The sequence below is a fragment of the Ctenopharyngodon idella genome, chromosome 4, assembly GCF_019924925.1.
Source record: "Ctenopharyngodon idella isolate HZGC_01 chromosome 4, HZGC01, whole genome shotgun sequence".
NCBI lineage: Eukaryota > Metazoa > Chordata > Actinopteri > Cypriniformes > Xenocyprididae > Ctenopharyngodon > Ctenopharyngodon idella.
The window spans coordinates 524,079-545,740 of record NC_067223.1 but is presented as its reverse complement, the minus strand read 5'-3'; the positions used below and the strand labels follow the sequence as shown (position 1 = coordinate 545,740).

General features: G+C 36.3%; 2 protein-coding genes across 2 annotated transcripts in view; both read right to left on the bottom strand.

The window, feature by feature from the left end:
• muc5e (mucin 5e) overlaps window positions 1–16,115 on the bottom strand; it is a 23,775-nt gene extending 7,660 nt beyond the window's left edge. Inside the window, exons 1-21 of the mRNA XM_051890893.1 lie at window positions 16,043–16,115; window positions 14,905–14,974; window positions 14,651–14,782; window positions 14,377–14,520; window positions 14,202–14,296; window positions 13,978–14,110; window positions 11,478–11,721; window positions 11,348–11,388; window positions 10,736–10,824; window positions 10,473–10,627; window positions 10,102–10,240; window positions 8,453–8,551; window positions 8,142–8,333; window positions 5,052–5,294; window positions 4,687–4,843; window positions 4,445–4,555; window positions 4,156–4,297; window positions 1,958–4,038; window positions 1,577–1,798; window positions 1,194–1,403; window positions 803–1,041 (exon numbers count right to left, since the gene is read on the bottom strand). Coding sequence (XP_051746853.1) covers window positions 803–1,041; window positions 1,194–1,403; window positions 1,577–1,798; window positions 1,958–4,038; window positions 4,156–4,297; window positions 4,445–4,555; window positions 4,687–4,843; window positions 5,052–5,294; window positions 8,142–8,333; window positions 8,453–8,551; window positions 10,102–10,240; window positions 10,473–10,627; window positions 10,736–10,824; window positions 11,348–11,388; window positions 11,478–11,721; window positions 13,978–14,110; window positions 14,202–14,296; window positions 14,377–14,520; window positions 14,651–14,782; window positions 14,905–14,941 — 4,905 coding nt within the window. The 5' untranslated portion in view covers window positions 14,942–14,974; window positions 16,043–16,115. The remainder of the gene's footprint in view (window positions 1–802; window positions 1,042–1,193; window positions 1,404–1,576; window positions 1,799–1,957; window positions 4,039–4,155; window positions 4,298–4,444; window positions 4,556–4,686; window positions 4,844–5,051; window positions 5,295–8,141; window positions 8,334–8,452; window positions 8,552–10,101; window positions 10,241–10,472; window positions 10,628–10,735; window positions 10,825–11,347; window positions 11,389–11,477; window positions 11,722–13,977; window positions 14,111–14,201; window positions 14,297–14,376; window positions 14,521–14,650; window positions 14,783–14,904; window positions 14,975–16,042) is intronic.
• On the bottom strand, window positions 15,629–21,662 carry LOC127510831 (mucin-19). The gene is made up of 11 exons (XM_051890896.1): window positions 21,588–21,662; window positions 21,320–21,349; window positions 20,889–21,114; window positions 20,321–20,450; window positions 20,112–20,175; window positions 19,944–20,026; window positions 19,003–19,195; window positions 18,770–18,889; window positions 18,450–18,570; window positions 16,219–16,354; window positions 15,629–16,120 (listed from the first exon to the last, which is right to left on the bottom strand). Exons 1-11 carry the CDS (start codon window positions 21,634–21,636, stop codon window positions 15,890–15,892), a joined length of 1,383 nt encoding a protein of 460 aa, XP_051746856.1. The 5' UTR covers window positions 21,637–21,662; the 3' UTR covers window positions 15,629–15,889.

Here is a 21,662-nt window from a genome sequence, read left to right as displayed (position 1 = left end):
TCACAGAAATACAAATACTGGCAGAGAAATGGCAAAAATCTGTTTTGTTGAATTGAGGATGTGTCAGTTAAAGAATAATGGCAAATTTGGTATTAACAATAAAAGGCTTATTGACCAGCTTAGGCTATACATAATTTGTGTAGACTACTTTTGAAGAAGAAAGCTTACAAATTATTATTAAAAAAAAAAAAAAAAAAAAAAAAAACTGTTGCAATTAGCAATTACAATTTCTGAACAATGGTTTCCAAACTTCCAAAGGCAAATCATCTTTAGTCCACCAGAAACAAAGGGGGGAAAAGCCTACTACAATTGCCTACTGTATTAAAAATGAGTTTTCATGAGGACTGGCTATATCAGTTTAAGTTACTTTGTGGAATAATTTTAAAATCTTCACTTTGCTTTTTTTTTAACAGTCCTTGTCATGTTCTTGGCTAGAATAAGGTGAAATGTGGATCACACTTTATACCTAGAGTCAAATGTATGGCTCTGGGAGACTAATTAATTAGGGCCTGGTTTCACAAACAGTGCTTAGGCTAAGCCAGGATTAAGCCTTATTTCAATTAGAGTATTTAAGTAGCTTTTATAAACATACCCTAGAAAAAACATTACTGTTGTGCATCTTGAGACAAAACAATGGCTCTGGCATATTTTAAGATATGTCACTGCAAATTGCTTTCAGTTAAAACAGCTCAAACATGGATTTTAGTCTAAGACTAGCTTAAGCCATGTCTGTGAAACCAGGTGTATAACATTAGTAGAATAGCATTTATTATTATTATTATTATTATTATTATTAACCTACCTCCACTGTATACTCCTCTGTTACCATAAGTGTGACAGTGTCATTCCAGTACTTTAATGTGATACCTCTAGAACAGGAATTATCAATGTCCGGCACACAGTAGTAGTTGTCTACAGTAATGCTTAATCTGTGTTGCTGTACTTGCTCCTCCACTAGAGTGTAGGTGCAGTTGTCCATAAAGTCAAAAGCAATGCCCTGGAAGGAAATGTAGTGAGGGTCTCCATAAATCTGACACTGGCCTGGAAAAAGGAAACAAGAAAAAAATAAAATTATGATTGATAAAGTTTGTAAAAGTCGCTCTTCTTATTTTCCATTAGCTGTACAAATAGATAGCCCCACCACTAACTAATCCAACTGAGTCAATGTTTACATGCCAGGTTAGTTTACTTACAGTCACACTTCCAGCTCTCACAGCAAGTCTCTTTATCTTTGACCAAAGACATCTTGTTTCTAGGGCAATCCGTCCTGAATTTGGGTGTTAGGCAGGTTATGGATTTTACCTCAATCACTCCAGCCTTACATATTTTATCAGCACAATCCTCTCTCCAAGTTTCTCCACATGACCAGCTTTGATTTCGCATCACATCTTTGCACTCACACACTAATTCAAAAAATACATAAAAATAAAATCCCTTTAATCAACACATGTAAGCACATACAATATAATTGAGTTTGAGGACTCAATTATACAGTGAATTATACAGTGAACATATTGTAATTCACATGGATTTTAAATCTGAGAATTAGTTCCATATGTAGTTTAAGCAGTAGTACCTGGAGTTGAGTGTTCAGTGGTAGGTATTGTAGTACTGAATACAGGCGTCACCGTTGAAGGGGTCATCGTTGAAGGAGTTATCATTGAAGAAGTCATTGCTGAAGGAGTTATCGTTGAGGGGGTCATTGTTGAAGGGGTCATTGTTGTCGGATTTATAGTAGTAACAAACACTTGATGTGAAGTTGGAATGGTGACAGTAGAGCCAGTAACTATAATAAATTCTAGTGAAAAATGAGAGAAAAAAATTGCACTAAAAACAATATACATTTGTGTGGCAGTTTTGTCACTTTATTATCACATTACTGGCTTTAGATTAAAAAAATATTATTTAAATGTTAATCTAGTACAAGTCAAGTGTATATTTGTAGTGGGTTCCACACCTGTTGTGGACACCGTTGACACTGGAGTGGAATATTTTACTGAGGTTGTAGCTTCAGTTGTTGGCTGAGTTGTGTTTGTGTGTTCTGTTGGCATTGTGGGTGGTTGAGTTGTGCTCTCACGTGTTAGTGGTTGTGTTGTGGTTTTATATTCTGTTGTGCTCTCAGTTGTTAGTAGTTGTGTTGTGGTTGGGTACTCTGTTGGTAGTAGTGTTGGGGTTGTGACTTCTATTGAAGTTGTGCTCTCAGATGTTGGTAGTTGTGTTGTGGTTGTGTACTGTGTTGTCTTCTTTGAAGTTGGTGGTTGTGTTGTGGTTGTTTCTTCCACTGGAGTTGTATATGATTCTGTTGTGCTCTCAGTTGTTGGTTGTTGTGTTGTGTATTCTGTTGTGCTTTGTGAAGTTGATGACTCTGTTGTTGTTTCTTCCACTGTAGTTGTATATACTTCTGTTGTGTGCTCAGTTGTTGATTGCTGTTTTGTGGTTGTATATTCGGTTGTGCTCTCAGTTGTTGGTGGTTGTCCTGTGGTTGTTTCTTCCTCTGAAGTTGTATATGCTTCTGTTGTGCTCTCAGTTGTTGGTGGTTGTGTTGTGGTTGTTTCTTCCTCTGGAGTTGTATATGTTTCTGTTGTGCGCTCAGTTGTTGATTGTTGTTTTGTGGTTGTATATTCGGTTGTGCTCTCAGTTGTTGGTGGTTGTGTTGTGGTTGTTTCTTCCTCTGCAGTTGTATATGCTTCTGTTGTGCTCTCAGTTGTTGGTGGTTGTGTTGTGGTTGTTTCTTCCTCTGGAGTTGTATATGTTTCTGTTGTGCGCTCAGTTGTTGATTGTTGTTTTGTGGTTGTATATTCGGTTGTGCTCTCAGTTGTTGGTGGTTGTGTTGTGGTTGTTTCTTCCTCTGCAGTTGTATATGCTTCTGTTGTGCTCTCAGTTGTTGGTGGTTGTGTTGTGGTTGTTTCTTCCTCTGGAGTTGTATATGTTTCTGTTGTGCGCTCAGTTGTTGATTGTCGTTTTGTGGTTCTATATTCGGTTGTGCTCTCAGTTGTTGGTGGTCGTGTTGTGGTTGTTTCTTCCACTGGAGTTGTATATGACTTTATTGTGCTCTCAGTTGTTGGTAGTTGTGTTGTGTATTCTATTGTGCTCTGTGAAGGCTGTGTTGTTGTTGTTGTTTCTTCCACTGGAGTTGTATCTGTCGTGTGCTTAGTTGTTGATTTTTGTTTTGTGGTTGTATATTCGGTTGTGCTCTCAGTTGTTGGTGGCTGTGTTGTGGTTGTTTCTTCCTCTGGAGTTGTATATGCTTCTGTTGTGCGCTCAGTTGTTGATTGTTGTTTTGTGGTTGTATATTCGGTTGTGCTCTCAGTTGCTGGTGGTTGTGTTGTGGTCGTTTCTTCCTCTGGAGATGTATATGCTTCTGTTGTGCGCTCAGTTGTTGATTGTTGTTTTGTGGTTCTATATTCGGTTGTGCTCTCAGTTGTTGGTGGTTGTGTTGTGGTTGTTTCTTCCTCTGGAGATGTATTAGATTCTGTTGTGCTCTCAGTTGTTGGCAGTTGTGTTCTGTATTCTGTGGTGCTCTCTGAAGTTGGTGGTTGTGTTGTTGTTGTGATTTTCACTGGAGTTGTATATGATTCTGATGTGATCTCAGTTGTTGGTAGCTGTGTTGTGTATCCTGTTGTGCTCTGTGAAGTTAGGGGCTGTGTTGTTGTTTCTTCCCTTGATGTTGTATATGATTCTGTTGTGCTCTCTTTTGTTGATGGATATGGTGTGGTTGTTTTTTCTACTGGAGTTGTATGTGGTTCTGATGTACTCTCAGTTGTTGATTGTTGTGTTGTAGTTGTTTCTTTAATTGAAGTTTTGTATGATTCTGTTGTCTTCTCAGTTGTTGATGTTTGCGTTGGGTATTTTGTTGTTCTCGCAGTTGTTGGTGATTGTGTTGTATATTTTGTTGTGCTCGGAGTTGTTGGTGGTTGTGTTGTGGTAGTGTGGGTCACTGCAGTTGTAGATGGCTGAGCTGTTGATGTGTAATAAATTGTAGTCGTAGTTGTAGTTGTAGTTGTTGGAATGCAGACGATTTGTCCATCAAAGCATTTACTAAGGAAATAGAATATAAACTTTATGAATGTGAATAGTATGTGTATATCGATCTTTAAACCTTTTATCTAAATTGGTCCATCCAGCATTACAACAAGAGTCTACAAAATGGCGTACCAGCATTTATAGGGAGTGCACATTTCATCAGGAGGTGACAACACTCTGTTCATGATGTTACAAGTGCAGTTGTCCAAAGTGGTGCATTTACCAATGTTTTCATCATAATATGGGGTCTCCTCAGGGCATCTTGGATAACAACCTGAAAGTTTCATGCAGTGCTTTATGAAAAACCAAAGACATTCAGGACATTTAAATTGTTCTCATATTTCTAATTCCTAGCAGTACTGATGCATTGCTGCAGTTCAACAGTGAGATCAAGAAGCAGGAACAGGAAGGGAAAAAATACCTTCAAGTTTTCCTGTAAAGTGTTTATTAGTGCCACAGGTCTTAACCTGGCCACAGGGATTGTAATGCCAGGTGCTTTGACCCACATCATTGTAATAGTCACAATACACAGCTGTGGAGATAAACAAACACTGTAATCACTTGACCAACTCAATAATAACCCAGGTATTCCTTTACCAGGAAGCGTTCATTCTGGGAAATTCTTAATTGTTTCCAAAGAATAATTCAAGAATTAATACATACGACACAAATCTGGGGATCTCCAGTTGATGCAGACGTCCTTTGCACTGCATGCCTCTGCGTAAGCTGAGACAGCAGTACAGAAACCAAGAAACTTTCCTTCAAACTCACAAGAACAGGACTCCAAAACACAGGCCTGGTAATAAGGCTCTGGATCAACCTAATAGTCGTAAGATGCAACAATTATTGGTTTGATTGTGTACCAGAACCAACTTCCAAACCCAGAAACAGTCTTATGAACTTGAACATAAAGGTCGGAATTTGTTGATATAGAAACAGTGATTTGTTGCTAATGAACCAAGATTAACCACAAGCAACCAAACATCAAAAATTACATTATTTATTTGACTAACGTCACCGCAAGGTACCTTCAGATGGCAATCTTTAAAGGTGTCCGATCTCAGGATCATACATCGCCGCTGAGCCCAGGCTGCACAGTAGGAGTGGCGTTCACAGGGAAATATTTCATGCGTCACATCAGAGCATGGCGGAGCTGCTGTCTTCCAACTATTCCCAAAGTCCAGAACGCTGAAAACTTCTGAGGAGCTGCTTGTCAGAAGGTCATTTGTCACCTTTCCATCAAAGTTCCCACAGAGTCCCAACACTCGACCCTAATGTTCCACAGTTAAAAGAGAATATTGCATGTCTTTACCACTCAGTTGCAGATGTTTCAGGATCAATATCCCAGTAACACTTTAGAATAATGGTCCATCATTAATAGGTAACTATGAAGGAAGTAATGCAGGACAAATTAGTAGTACTACATTAACACTTCAGATACTACTATTAACTAATATGGAAACAAGATTAAATAATCTTGAATAAACTTTATTAAATAATAAAGTAAATAATATCAAATTTAGGACTGAGATAGTTCCTTATTAGGTAATCAGTAATGAGATTGGCCTTATTAAGAACTAATAACTATGACAAATTATAAAGAATTACTAATTAATTACTAATCACAACATTAACGTGTCTGAGATGTGAGCAATTTTTCTCTCAACGTGGTAATAAAATGCATCACTAATTACTCAATTGTCACCTAGTCAATCTTCAAGAGCTACTAGTGATCTCCGCTATTTTTTTATAGTGAAAAAACATTTTTCCCTTAAAAATAATAGTTCAGATCACTAGTATTTCCTGCAGGTAGGAAACACTTGAGTAATTCGTGATGCCTTTTGTGACTATATTAAGAGTAGAAACAATAATTGATTACATCTTAGACACACGATAAAGTTGAGATTAGTAATTATTGATTACCTAATAAGGAACTGTTACGTGATGGTTGTGTATATAAAGCGCACATGAACGCCACCACAATGTCGTAAATACAAGTGGGAAGCTGGAGATTTTCTTTAAGCCCCGATCTTTACGAGTTGGGGGCATGTCAGTTAAAAAATTGTGGAATACCACAATATTTATATGTATTTATATGTATATGGTATTTAGCAGTATTTATTTACTGCATTTATTTAGTATTTATTTTATTTATGCCATACAAATATGGTATTTAGCAATGACATTGTCTGGATTTTCTATTTACAATGAAGCTAATTTCCTGCACTAAATATGATAGCAAAACAAGTTAATACATGTAACAATAAAATTTACAGTGGCTTCATGAATTAATTAAAAACATAAAAAAGCAAAACACAACTGATGCACATTTTTTAGAGTTATAAAAACCTTGGTGTATTTTTGTGTAATTAATTAAAAGAAGGTACACCACCATCTTACTCCTACGAAAGTGACTTGAACACACCTACCGTCATAAACAACTTAACACCAAGTAAATACTTCCCAGGAGGACTTGAATGACCAAATAACTAAGGAGGACTCTCGGCTTAAATAACAATGAGAACTAATGAGATAAATAACTGAACAGGTGAACGTAATGATGAATCAGACACACTAGGAAAGTGGGTCAAATGAAAGGCATAGGGAAGACTAAACCTAAACACAATGAAAACTACAACGAAACAGAGCATACACATTACATGAACAATCGTAGCCCTAAATTTGCTTGTTCCATATTGTTTCCATATTAGTTAACAGAAGTAGATAAAGTCTTAATGTTTGTCCTGCATTACATCCTGCATAGTTACTTATTAATGAGGGACCATTATTCTAAAGTGTTACCAATCTTCATTGTTTTTCCTGGACTAACATTTCTATCAAACTATTATACTCCTAAACATATCCCTGAAAGTTAGTCACACAGTGATTTTGCCAAAACAGACATGTTCCTAGATCAATATATTTTGTTGACCATGGAACAACATTTCTGTCGGAAAATTTTGTCCTAACCATATCCCTACCTCTTAACCATACCCATGAATTATCCCTAAAATCAGAGGAAAATGTTGAAGCACCTATCCCTGGTTGTAAGCCTAAACTTCTAATAAATTGTAAACTTGTCCCTCAGATCTGATTTGTTGATTGGAATGTTGTTCCAGCATCAACAAGGATGTTGATCCAGTAACATGCTGAACTTGGTGAAATCATGTTCACCCCCTAAAATCAGAAAGATATGATAGGTTCATAAGAATGTTGTTCAAGTTCCAACCCCAGCACAAGTTAACTTAAACTGACTGGTTAAGAGCATGTTTGATCCAGGGTCAACAAAGATGTTAATTCAGGAACTCCAGGAAGTTCTAGTTCTATGCTTTAACTGTTTTTTTGTTTTGTTTTGTTTTGTTTTGTTTTTGTTTTGTTGTTGTTGTTGTTGTTGTTTTTTTGCCTTTTTTGCTAACATTCACCATTTATAGTCACCACTCTCCAGAATCTCACCTATCCATTTAAGAGAAATAGTTTAATCTGGACTGAAAACTTTATTATAAAATTTTAAGTGCCAGGTCTACCAGAACATTTATGAAACATAATTTCTGCATCAAGCGATTTGTCTGGTTACACTGACCCCTGGTTTCACAGACAAGACTTAAGCTAGTCCTATACTAAAATGCATGTTTGAGCTGTTCTAACTGAAAGCAAATTGGCTATTGTTTTGTCACAAGATGCACACCAGTAATGTTTTTTTCTAGGGTACATTTATAAAAGCTACTTACTGTAAATACCCTAATTGAACTAAGGCCTAATCTTGGCTTAGTCTAAGTCCTGTCTGTGAAACCAGGCCTGAATGTATTAATCATTTGGCATGACACAACACAATCAATCCAAAAACACAGCCCTCTCACAGTCCTCTCTTTGCAGAATACTGCATTCTCAACCCACTGCACCTGAAGAGTGTAAAAATGTCCAACAGCAATTCGCTGAGACAAAGCAAAGTCTGCTGAAAGCTGCTGACCATGTTACGGTTTTAGGAAACTAGCTAGTAACTAGCTAAAAATTTCTCCAATGACTCATCATACTATGGTAGTTAAGCAGTGAGTTATGTCTTTGTACAGGAAACTCACCCCTGATTAGGTCACAATGTGAGGATTGAATATAAAACTTACTCTCCACTGAGGCTCTAGTTGGATGGTGACCCTGGTGTGTTTGTCCCAGATTACAGTGATGCCCAGTCTGGGAGCTATAATGATGATGTAGAGGCCCACAGTCTGGAGGGAATAAAGGGGCTCTGCCAGCAATGCTTCCCCCACCTGTCTCTCAGTTACCTTCATATCGCTCAACATCAGAGTCACTGCACCCTGTCAAACATTGAGAAACCACAATTGCATCATTATGCATTAGAATGATGCAATGATACTTGATAGAAAGTTGAAATATTGACAACAACAACAATTTATATTCACAAAAGATCATCTACCAGGAGCTCCACTGAGATGGCGCGGGAACACGTCAAAGACTCATCACAGCAAGGAACACTCTCAGTTTTAATTGCAAACTGTCCACTTGAACCTGCGTCCTTTTACAAGAAATATTAGAGGTTAAAAAAATGTTTGCCATTTGTTGAGTGCTACATCTGAGAATTTTATTAGTACGCTGTACAAAAACAAATTAAAAGTCAGGCTCTGTTTAATCAGTTGTGCATGGGTTGTTTTTTATTAACATTTGTCTGTCATTGTTTCGGTTTATTGATTTAGTAGCTGTTTGACAGAAGCAACTTCTGCCAACATTAACCCTCTGGTCCTCTTCATAGGGGTCACACTTGGCTCCTTTGCAGTCAAAAGTGACTGAAGCCTTGAAATGTAACTTTTTTTTCCACGAAAACCAATGTAATAATTTTTTGTTCAATAATATTTTCGATTATAATTTAGAATTTTGAGGGTATTTTATGATACTATACAATATAAAAAAAAAAAAATATATATATATATATATATATATATATATATATTAGCTATTTTCCACATTGAAAATAATACAAAATTAAATTATTTTTCAATTAAAGCAGTATTCCATGTTAAAATAGAGACAAGGCATTTAAAATCCAATTTTTGAAGGTAGATTAGTGCCATCTGGTGGGAGTAAAAAAAGAAAAGCTTATGTAATGCCATGGTGTAACCACTAAATTCCTATATAGTTCTATATGAGGTGGCTTATAAATTCTCTAGTGTTCTTCTCTACTAATTCTCTACTTATTTTTATTAAGTTGTGGGTTTGGATTTATACTTAGACATTCTCAAAGACTACTTTTTGTCAAGGTGTAGATTTTAGATTTTTTTTATTTATTTATTTATTTATTTTTGCTTGTTTGAAATGTTGATTTGAAGTGTCAGTTTTTGCATTAATTTTACTACAGTCAAACCTGAACACAGAAGAAGACATTTTGTTACACATAACATCAAAATTCAATAAAAAATGTAACAAAAATGAATAGGTATGCTTTATCACAGGTTAATCAATCTTGGTCTTACCTGATTTCAACCTCTTTATTTGAGTATTTTGGCTTAATTTTACCATATTGTTACAGCCATATCAGTTCATTTGTGTGTATAATAGTGTGTTGTGTGTGTAAGTGAGTGTGTGTGTGTGTCTGTTTTGTAGTCTTGTGTAACCTCTTCCTTGCTGTTAGTTTTTAACTGCATTGTGGCTGAATTATTGATTTTATTTCACACATTTGCAAAAAATTGCTCTATGTTATGGTCGCACTAGTTCATATATATATGGGGGGGGGGGGATGTGTCTATTTTGCACTCTTGACATTTTTTGAGTGCCCCCATCCCCATTCATTTTCTAAGTCGGTCATTTTTGACAGCGAAGGAGCCAAGTGTGACTTTTTTTTTTGCCCGCTTAACATATCCAAATCATGTCCATGATTTTTTGTGTGTTCACATAGCTAATACAACAAAAGTCACCAAGTGTCATCCCATTCCGATGAAGCAAAAAAAAAAAAATTACAATTTCAAAACGCCAAAGAGGCCCAGATGGTTAATATTATTCTTACTGTCTGTATTATGTATCGTACTCCAAAGTCACCCCAAATGGGTAATTTATCACATAGCAAATACTCACCTTCACTAGGGTGTACTGACAGTGGCCATCGAATTTGTACCATTTGGAGTCAAAAGTGTGGTATTGCCCATTCCCGAAAACCTCACATACTCCTGAACATGCCTCATCAACACAAAACCACTCACCACCTCTACATGTGCTGTGAGACACAAAATCACATCATTCAAATCCAGTGGTCAGGCTTTCAGTGAACCCATGTTACAAATATATATATTTTTTTACTGTATTGTCATTTTATTGGCCAGGATATCTCAAAGGAAACAATCTTAAAGCTTTCAAATCTACTTTTTTGTACCACAAAAGCAAAACCATATGGGTTTGGAACAATCATTACTTTAAAATATGTCAGGGCTAGAAGACAAGGCTCTTACCATATTTTACAGTTTGTCTCCACACTCTGCCCAGTTTCATACACCCTCCCACTGAATTCACAGGTGCAGTTTTCATGAGTCACACAACCACCATTGTGATCTTCAAAAAGCCCCCCCGGACAATAACAGCCACTGACACAGCTACTATCATCAGTCTGTGAATATACATCAGCAATTTCACTCAGAGTCTTGCAGAAAATTAACACTTTAATATCTGCATATGGTAAGATGTCAAAATGTCAACATTTTTAAAAATTTCTTACTACGGGTTTGGTCAAGCTTTCACATGTCCTATGGGCCGTGTTCACGGGTATTTGTAAACAGTCCACACAAATCTTTCCCACTGTGCAATCTAGAAAAAACAGGCATAGAACTTCATAGAAATCTTTGGTAATGAATCTTGGAATTTGCCAATTTCAATGGTTTGCATGATTAGTCAGTGTTATATTAATTGAAAATTCGAGGGTGGAGTTTACTAAGAAAGTAATCTTATTAATCAGACACCTGCTTAGAAATGCTTAAAAGTGTGTCCATTTTTTTATGCCAGGTTATTTTAACATCACTTGATGAATTGCACATGCAATAATAGTACAAAGTTAATTGCAGGTAAATAGAGCAATTTTTTTGTGAATGAGGCACATTTGAAACGTTTTGCAGGGGGTGTTTGCGCTGAAAAGAATCATAGTGACTGAAAGGTACACTAAAGAGGATTTCTTGTTAAATTTCTCATAAATTAATAACTAAGTGTTTATGTAAAAAATCTGTAAACTGAGTACTAAACTAGAGCAGATAGCACCTGCTGTTTAGTGGATTAACCCCTGAATGTAGTAAAATTATTTGTCAAATGTAAAAACTTTGAAAAAAAAATAACTTACTGCAAATTTTGGGACAATGGAGTTGTCCATTTTCACACAAGCTGTAATAAAAGACAAACATTGTATATACAGATTCAGCTAAAAATTGTACTCAACATACATATTATTGTAACCTTGTTTTTTTCCTTACCATTGGCGTCCACCAATAACCACTGGACCTGGAGGTGTGACGCCTCCTGGGTGGTAACAGCTGCACAGTGAGCGAGGACTGCAGGTCAGTTGATTGCTCAGGTGAGAGTCTGACGTGCATCCACACCCCTCCACAGGGTCATCCACCACCTCACAGGTGGCATCAGGGCCCGAGAGGGAACGGCAGGTATGGTTACATGCCAAAGTGGCATAAGCAAACCTCAGGTTGCCCATGCATGAAGGAACTGAAAACCACAAAGATAATTTGTGGAATGGGTACTTAGCCATACATAGATGCACAGACATAATAATAAAAAAAGTTTTCACCTGGTGAGGTAACCATAGCAACTGGTGCTTGAGCACTTTTTCATTATCATTACTGACAGTAGGTACATCAACAAAACATGAAGTGTACATAACACAAAAATGTATGTAATAGAGGGAGGAGCTAGGCTGGAGTCATGAGCCTGACTGACTGAGGTGATGCTGAGAGAGGTGGAAACCCAGGCGGAGTCCAAAGAACAGAAAGACTGGGCAACACCGGAGGACCAGGAGGTCAAGGTGGAACTGCAGTGATGATTGGCCAAGGTGCCGGAGGACTGAGGCAGAGCCCAACAAGGTTTAGCCAAAAGCCCGGAAGTCTGTGGTGGAGGCACAGCGACGACTGACCAAGGTGGAACCAGAGGGAGAGGGAGCCCGGTGGAGCTGGAAGGACAAAGGTCCTAGGTGGAGCCAAGTAAGCGAGGAGCCAAAGTGGAGCCAACTAGTTGATGGGTCGAGGTAGAGTAATAGGCTCAGAGGCATGAGAGGGAGCAATGGGATCAGCACACCAAGGCTGAGCTGGGACCAGGAGGTACGAGGTATTGCAGCATCACTGGACAGAGTCCACAGGGAAGAACCTGGAAGGAGCTGGATGGGACCAGCTGGGCTGACCCAGAGGAACTGGAAGGAGTAGTAGGAGGAGGAGGGAATGGGAGGCTGGGCAGGAACAGCAGAGACGAAGAGACTTGGAAGCTGGGCGGAACCAGCAGAGACAAGGAGAATTTGAAGTTGGGCTGACCAGCGGAGACAAGGAGACAAGGATGATGGGTGGGACCAGCAGAGGTGGAAGAGCTTGGGAACAGGAGGAGATCAGGGAGTCGATAATTACAGGCTGGGGAGAACAGATCTCTGAGGCCAGAGGATGGCGAGAATCATCCAGCTCATTATATTAATCCTTGGGGACCTGGCACAGCACAACCTTAGAGGCAGGAGTATGGGCAGGGCTCCACTTCATGCCGACAAACTTCACTATCACACCCTTAGCACAGATGTAGAGGCTCACACACCTGGTCAGATTCCGTGATGGGCTCGGACTCTGGGACAAAACTGGCCTCTGCCGTTTGCTCTGGTTTTGTGGCATGCCTGGGCACTGAGTCTACGGTAGGCTCTGGAAGTGCAGAAGTGGACTGTGGAGGCTCTGGGGAGGCTGGATTGATGAGAGTAGGGTCCTCCATTTCACCCAAAGTAAATGAAGACCAACTCAACCACAGAGCATAATCAACAAACTGTGCCAGGGTACATTTGGTCTCCACATACTGTAGTCTTCCAATGGGTAGCCATTTTGCTGAAGGGTGAGTAGCTGGTCCTCAGGGTGGATTCTGACTGCTGCTAGATCCATAAGTTGGTCCGTTCTTCTGTCACAGTCAGGTTGCAGCAAAGGACAGTTTTAAGACAGGATCTACTTGCAGCAGTCAGGTTTATTAACAACATAATCAGAACAACAATCATGCAGGAGCAGAAGGGAACAGGAGTAACGCAAGAGAATAGCAACCAACATAACATAGATGAGAACGGACCAAGAACAACTGAAAATGAGAGCTATATAAACAGGGACAAACTAGGAATTACACTAAATTATTGACAAAACACAGGTGTGACACATGAGGGAAAATAAAAAACCATAGCAACTAAGTAACAGGGGCGCAAATCACAAAAACAAGGGAAACCTGACATTGTTTCATTTTCACTTTAGTTGAATTTTTAAATTAATTAATTTAGTTTTATTTTTAACTTCACTTATTTTTAATGCCAAAGTCAACATGCTTTTAAATGTATTTGTTTTATGCTGTCAAATGTCATGTGCCTAATTTATTTAATTAAGGATGCTTCAAAAGGTCTCAAATTTAATAATATACATGAAAAAAATAATTTAATTTAAAAAAACATTTTGGGGACTTTTGGAGCTACGAAATTTTGTTTTAGTTTTGACTCTTTCAGTTATGTTTCTAATGTTTCCAATTAAAACCCAATTAAAAACTGGTGCCAAATTTACAAACTCATATTCACATTTTCAAGATGTTTGGGGAAAAAGGGTTAAAAAAAAAAAAAATTTAAATTATGTTTAAAATCTTGCTGTAAATAATAACTCTTTGTGACATAAAAACCTAAATACCTTTGACAACAACAAACTCTGAATGTCACTGTATAATTTTCACACTGAATAAAAGCTTGTCACTCACTGCAGTTTGTTTCTGATCTCCAGTCCTCAACAGTGATCCCTTGAGTTGCACAGGCTTTTGCATAGTTTCCAAAGGAGACACACAAACATTCCTGTAATGCAGCCGAGCACTGACATGTTCTCTTTACACAAGCCTGAGAAGAATCAAACACAGATTACTAACAAGAAAACAACCATGAATTTCAAAAGCATCAAATGTGTTTATGGATAAAAATATATCCATACCTCGACAAAGGGCGAAACAGGTACATAATCATGACACACGGCAAACACTCCTTCTGGATCTTTCAGTTGGTCACAGTTCTCCTCAGCAAATATCTCTGCAAATGGAATGAATATAAGTGGTCATCTTTGAAAATAACTTTAATATGGTTAAGCAGTTAGGCTAGAAGATCCTTACCGTTGTCAGTGTTGATGCATCCAGTAATTGGGGTACAACTGCCCATTGACCAGGACTGGGCAAAAAGCTGAACCGAACTTTCTATGATCCCACTAAAAGTGGTGAAGTCATCACTTGTGTCATTATTAAAAGTTCCACAGAGACCTATAAAACAAAAACAAATAATAAACAAAAAAACACTTTTTAATAACATACAAATTTGATTGACCCTATATTTTTCTGAAATTCTGCATGTTCCTTGAGATTGGCTTGTATGAGTATGGCTTATTCCAACCTTTGGTATTTTCGGTTGATGGCAAATTCAAATATATTTGAATTTCTGGAGAGACCTGAATTTGCATTTTCAGGCCAAATGAAGTCTGAACTTGAATGAACATTGAAGACTGCCAAAAGACTGTGGTTGACTCTGAAACAAAACACAATTAACATATACTGTATAAAGGAGAAAGCAATTTTGCAAAGCTAATGTGAATATTGCAAACTTTGTCAAACTATAAAGCTAATACATCAAATTCCAAAAGAGCCTACCAGTCTGTGACAGATCACTGATTTCTATATTGTTCATTTGTATGCTGTTTGCAGAGAAGGTATATCTTTCCTGGAATGAAAATAGCATTAGTCAGTTTATAAGAGCAGTGACACTGATACCACGATTTGGAATTTAATTATAAAGAATAATGTTTTTTTTTGTTTTTTTCCCCAATATGCCATGCAATTTTGAAAATATGTAACTATAGCTCACCCTAGTGCTGCCCTACTGCAGTGTTGAAATGCAAATACAATCTCATTATATTAATAATTATTTTGTTAAAATTAAATAAAAGCATCTGTCATTATAGCATTCTCTTAAAATGGTAGCCTATATGTAGTCTGTCAGGTAGCCTAAATATCTAATATGATTCATAGGACAAATATGGTAACTCTTTTAAAAGTTTCATCAAGTAAAATGTTGAGAATGGTGTAATACTCTTATTTTGTTGAATATATGTTTTAAGTCCAACCCGATCTCACGGCAATTCGTATCTATTTTACAAGGTGGCTAATTCGTATGAATTCATACGAATGACCTACCCCAAACCCCGCCCCTAAATCTACCCGTCACTGGGGTTTAGACAAATCGCACGAATTCGTACGAGTGAGGTCGTACGAATTCATATGAATTAGCCACCTCGTAAAATACGTACGAATTGGTCGTGAGATAGCGTTGTTTAAATCATACTATATGTATAGTAGCCAACCTAAGGTGCATACATGTTCAAATGCTAATAGTTAAGTTTAAAGCTATATAATGGCTGTTCAGTTTATACCGTCATTTTAAATTGTATTATATTATATTGTATTATATTAAATTGTTAAGTATTCAGTTTTAATGACCTCATACTAATTGCAAGACAACATAGAATATCTGAACTTTAAAAAAAAAAAAAATCACAGTCACAATGCAGGACCAAATTAAACAAAAAGCTGATCAAAAGTGGCGAACTTTCCAGTTACAGCATATAAAAATTTTCTCTTATACAGATGCTACATTTTCTCCTAAAATCTTTGTACATTTGTCAACAACATAAACATACACATAGAAAATTAATGTAAAGGTTGTGAAAATGTAAAAAAAAAAAAAAAAAAAAAAAAAAAAAAAGAATATAGATAAGGAAAACAGACAAACCTGGTTAATATTAAGATATGCCTTTTCTATGACAACAGCTTGCCCAGAATACTGAATGTTCAATGTCCAGTTAAGCCCCTGGGTGACAAACCAAGCATTTATGACATTGCACACACTTTAATATCAGTAAATCTCAAAATATCACCTTTTTAATGAAAACTTTTCATTTCGGTTACCCTTGCAGCCACAAATGTGCATCTGTCTAGTAGAGAATACTGTTTGCCATCAAATGTAGAGATGAATTGGCCCTCAATAATACACTTGGCTGGACATATGTTTGCAGAACATGCCCATTTGCCTCTGATGCAGGTACTGAGGGGATAAAAACAACAAAAACATCTCAAGCAGTTTTCAATTTGTTTTTCTACAGAATATATTCAAATCCCACAATTTTTACTTACATTTTACTTACTTATAAACCTTGCTTATATTCTTAACATTAATAATACTATTGTCAGGTTCATGTTCTGTTTTATGGACTTTTAGTTTGTTTTTCATTGTTTCCTTGTGTTTCTGTTCCTGTGCCCTTTGTTCTCTATGTTCCAGTTTCTCATTTGTTGTCATAGTTATTGATTTGGTTTTCCTCGTTATTGATTCCGTTCACCTGTGTCCCATCTAGTTTCCTTGTTAGCTCTGTATATTTAAAGGGTTAGTTCACCGAAAAATGAAAATTCTGTCATTAATTACTCACCCTCATGTTGTTCGACACCCGTAAGACCTTTGTTCATCTTCAACGATGAACTCAACGATGGCTCAGTGAGGCCTTCATTGCCAGCAAGATAATTAACACTTTCAGATGCCCAGAAAGCTACTAAAGACATATTTAAAACAATTCATGTGACTACAGTGGTTCAACATTAATGTTATGAAGCGACGAGAATACTTTTTGTGTGCCAAAAAACAAAATAAGGACTTTATTCAACAATATCTAGTGATGGGAGATTTTAAAACACTGCTTTTTGTTTCGAATCAGTGGTTCGGAGCGCGTATCAAACTGCCAAAGTCACGCCCCGCATTGGTGAACCATTGAAAATTCAAAACACTTATGACGTAACGAAGCCTCGTTTACTGAAGTCACGTGACTTTGGTAGTTTGATACACGCTCTGAACCACTGATTCGAAACAAAAGATTCGTAAAGTTTCGAAGCTTCATGAAGCAGTGTTTTGAAATCGCCCATCACTAGATATTAGGCTTGTTCGACTTGATGCGGCACCGCACAGACTGATCGGTGGCTGACTTGAAGCAGTTGCATGCCGGTAAGAAATTTTGTCTGATTTGAGACAGCGCCGGCGCCATGTGACTGTACCAGATTCACCGCATGACAACGATCACGTGTGTTTCGTGTTTATTGTCACGCCTTCAGTTCCAGTAATGCTCACAAATCTGTATTTTTATAACAGTTAAAGCTCTTTTCATGTAGCTGCGATGTTATATTGTGTCATGTTTATCAAAATAAAACTGATAAAAAACGTAGACCCTACTACATTGGTATTTAAATAATATATGCTTATGTTGAACTTTATTCTTGTAAAAACTGACGCTGTAAGCAGTACATAAAGTATTGAATAAAAATCTCTGAAACATCTGTGTATTAGTCAAATATTGCATTTATTTAACTTCAGCTGTGATAAAGTATGCACGCGGCTACTCTCGCTGATCGGTTGCATTCAGCCACAGCCAATGTCGAACACACCTCATGTTGAATACTATAAAACTGCCAAAGTCATGCCCCGCAGTGGTGAACCATTGAAATTTCGAAGCACTTATGACGTAACGAAGCCTCTTTTACTGAAATCATGTGACTTTGGCAGTTTGATACACACTCCGAACCACTGATTCGAAACAAAAGATTCGTAAAGCTTCGAAGCTTCATGGAGCAGTGTTTTGAAATCGCCCATCACTAGATATTGTTAAATAAAGACGTTATTTTGTTTTTTTGGCACACAAAAAGTATTCTTGTCGCTTCATAATATTAAGGTTGAACCACTGTAGTCACATGAACTGTTTTAAATATGTCTTCAGTAGCTTTCTGGGTATCTGAAAGTGTTAATTATCTTGCTGGCAATGGAGGCCTCACTGAGCCATCGGATTTTATCAAAAATATCTTAATTTGTGTTCCGAAGATGAATGAAGGTCTTACGGGTGTGGAACGACATGTATTTTCTATGTTGTTGCATTAGTTTGCTCCTGTTATTTCTCCTATGTTTCTGGTTTCGGATTATCTTCTTTGTTTTGTTTAATACTCTATGTTTTGGCTGCAATTTGGATCCCCCTCTCTCTCTATATATATATAAACTAAAAGAAATAGATTTTACATAACCAGAATGATTTAAAATCTTGTTGGCAAATCATTCTAGCGGCAGAATTGGAGGAGGAAGCTATTTAAGAAAAAATTCAGGTTCTCACCAGGTCTGGCACTTTGTTCTGCGTTCCTGCCCTGGTGCATAGATTATTTTCGCATGTACACATGGACATTCCTCCACATTTATGGAATGGTAACCATCAGCATGATCATTCAGGACCTTTCCTGAAATTGTGTGAGAAGGAAAATGTTGAAAATAAAAAAAGGTATTAAAATGAATAAATTAAAACTATATTTTTGGCATCATTGATGAAGTTAAATAATTAAGGTTTGTTGTCAAAACAATTACATAAAACAAAATAAATAAATAAATAAAATATCTGGGAAAACATATTCACTTTTTTAATGCTAATCAAGGACCAACCTTCAGCAGGCAGGCAGGTGCTAGTTAATTCTGTGGTATAATTCTGTGGGTTGCTGCAGGTTGGGGGGAAAGCAGGACCCATCTCCACATAGTGCAGGTCTCCAGGACAAAGAGGTTTGGCTGCAAACAAGATGAATTCTTAGTATTTCAAATATACAGTAGTAAAAAAATGTATATATAAAAACGAATATGACAACTTTTCTCACTAAGTAGTTATAAATTGTGGTTCTTACAGCAGTTGCTTTTCGATCTCCATACTGACCACACTGGATTGGAGCTCCCACACAAAAGCGAGAGTTCTTTAAAAAAGGAGCAGTTTGCTTCCTGATGCCACAAGCCATTCATATTTTTATAACATAGAGTCATGTAGGTTTGATATTTAGTGCCGAGACATTCGTAAGCATGGGACAAAACATCTCTACAAACCTAAACAAAAAATACAGATATGGTTAATAGGCAATCAATGCATTTTAAAGTATTTTATATCTTATAATAGGGTACATCATGTAATCTTTTGCATATTTCACAAATATAAACCATAAGGCAATTCATTATAGGATTATGAAGGATAGGAATCAGATTTTAAAAAATAAATACTTGTAATTAGATTATATTACATTTTATTATACTCATAATCAGAATACAGTTACTTTTTTATTGATTGCATGATTACATAATATTGACAAAATGGCAAAAAAAATAATAAATTTTCTTTCTCTTTGTATTTTTATCAATATGGTACAAGATTATACAATTCAAATCAATGGTATAAATAAGTTAGGTCAAAAGTAATCTAAAAGTCAACAGTCTTATATTACTTATATTAGTCTTATATTATATTACCGAAAATGTGCAATGTAATAGATTACATTACTAACTACAATTTTTATCATGTACTTTGTATTCAGTATTGAACCACAATTTGTAAGTAATTTATCCAGCACTGAGTGTAAGAAAATTGTAATTTTAATGATAATGCTACAGTAAAAGTCCCCTTTAGTACGATCAATTAAATTTCAGTCCTGGAAAACCTTAAATGTTTTACAAGACTGTTGCTAAAGTATTTTATGGTAAAGTGCTGGCAACTTTACCAGCTGTTTTAACCTAAAATTTGACGTTTGTTTGTTTTTAAACAGTTAAATGTTTATATCTGTTCAGCTGCGCAGAAACTCACTGTGTTTTTCTGTGCAACAGAGTCTTGTGTCAGGCATTGCCCATCAGAGAGTACACTGGCAGTTATCAGCTGCTGCATAGTTTCTATTAACAAAATAGTAATGACAAAACACTATTATTATCTTGACACTCGTTGTTTAAACAGAACATACCAGTTGAGCACACTAACCTGTGCTGTTCTGGTGCCCACAAAGTCCACTCATACCCTCCACTAAAACCTGGTCCAGTTGCACCTATAAGAGATGTTCTCAAATATTACATATAAAATACAGTACGTTCAGAGAGGCTTTATAGAATCGCTATAATGCAACAACCACATATTTTTGGTTAAATTATGTTGGTTAATCTTTTGGCCTGTTGTCTTTAATGGAAACTCACCCAGAGTGAACTGACACCATTAGAGACACTGTACCAGGTGACAGACAATGGCAAAACTTTGCTTTGGAGCCTGGTATAGACTCCATAATGGAACACATACTGATAGGTGTGGTCGTATGGAAGGGAAATTCTGTGAAAAGATCAATATATAATAACATTTAAAATAATAACATTTCTAGCAACAAATACTTCTAAAATGTAGTCCATGTATATATATATATATATATATATATATATATATATATAAAATTAAAATATTTGTTTGATTTAATTTATGTCAAGCTTTCCTATATTCTAGCAAAACCCCAATTTGGAAAATCAGTGAATACAGTCATCAAATATTACATTTTCTAAATTAAAATCTAGTATTTGATATATATTTACATTATGTAAAAGAAGAAATATGAGGTGAAACCTTTTTATTAAATATCACACAAAGCAGCTGTTATAATGATATAACTTTATAATGTTATAATATTATAATTAAAAGAAATCCTATACAAATACAAAAACTGTATTCAACTCTACTCTAAATTTTGGTCAAAAATGTGACAAACAAATGCCAAACCTGCTGCCTTCCACTGTGACAGTGTTATTGTGAACGAGGGTCGTGATTTTATTCACGATGATCTCCACTCTGTCCATCATGCCGTTCGGTCCACGCTGGACGATGATATGACAGTCCACTCCAGCATGAGTGAAGCGTGTGAGCGTTACAGGACATGTGGACTTCAGATGAAATGCTGTTTTGTTGAAGGTATAAAAGATGCCGCTGCCATACGTCTTACACACATCTGAAAAAAGAATCAAAAATAAATAAGACCAAAGTAGACATAACAGCTCATTACTGAAATGTATTTATTTATTGCGACAAATGGTTTGTCTCATAACAAAACAAACAAAACAGTCTATTTTCTTTTTTCAATATAATATTAACAAATTTAATCAGAAATGTTACCGATTATGTATTAAAGTAGATAAAATGCAATACTTTCTTACTTTGAGCTGCAAACACAGAATAGATGTGGCCTGCAAATAAAAGTAGAAAAAAAGTTTAAATTCCAATTAAAATTCTTCACTCAAACATGTCAAAAAAACATTTATATATACACATTTACATTATATAGAAATAAATAAAACACAATATTTTTTTTAATAAATATTAAATTAAAAATAATCAACTGGATTAGTCATTAGTCAATATAGTACATTACTTACACAATTTAACAAATTATATAAATAATTTAAGTAATCAAAATGAACTAACCTGAGAATACAATAATTATTCCTAAAAATATCGCCTGTTGCAGAGCCATGCTATCTAATAAACCTCTGCTCACAG

Bases quoted from the DNA above. Each gene is read 5' to 3' on its own strand.
- LOC127510831 (XM_051890896.1), bottom strand. From the start codon at position 21,636: ATGGCTCTGCAACAGGCGATATTTTTAGGAATAATTATTGTATTCTCA. The intron at 20,176-20,320 runs GTGAGTTTCCAT...CATCTCTTATAG, and splicing joins ATGGTGTCAGTTCACTCTGG to GTGCAACTGGACCAGGTTTT. The intron at 16,355-18,449 runs GTGAGAACCTGA...TTATCCCCTCAG, and splicing joins AGAACAAAGTGCCAGACCTG to TACCTGCATCAGAGGCAAAT.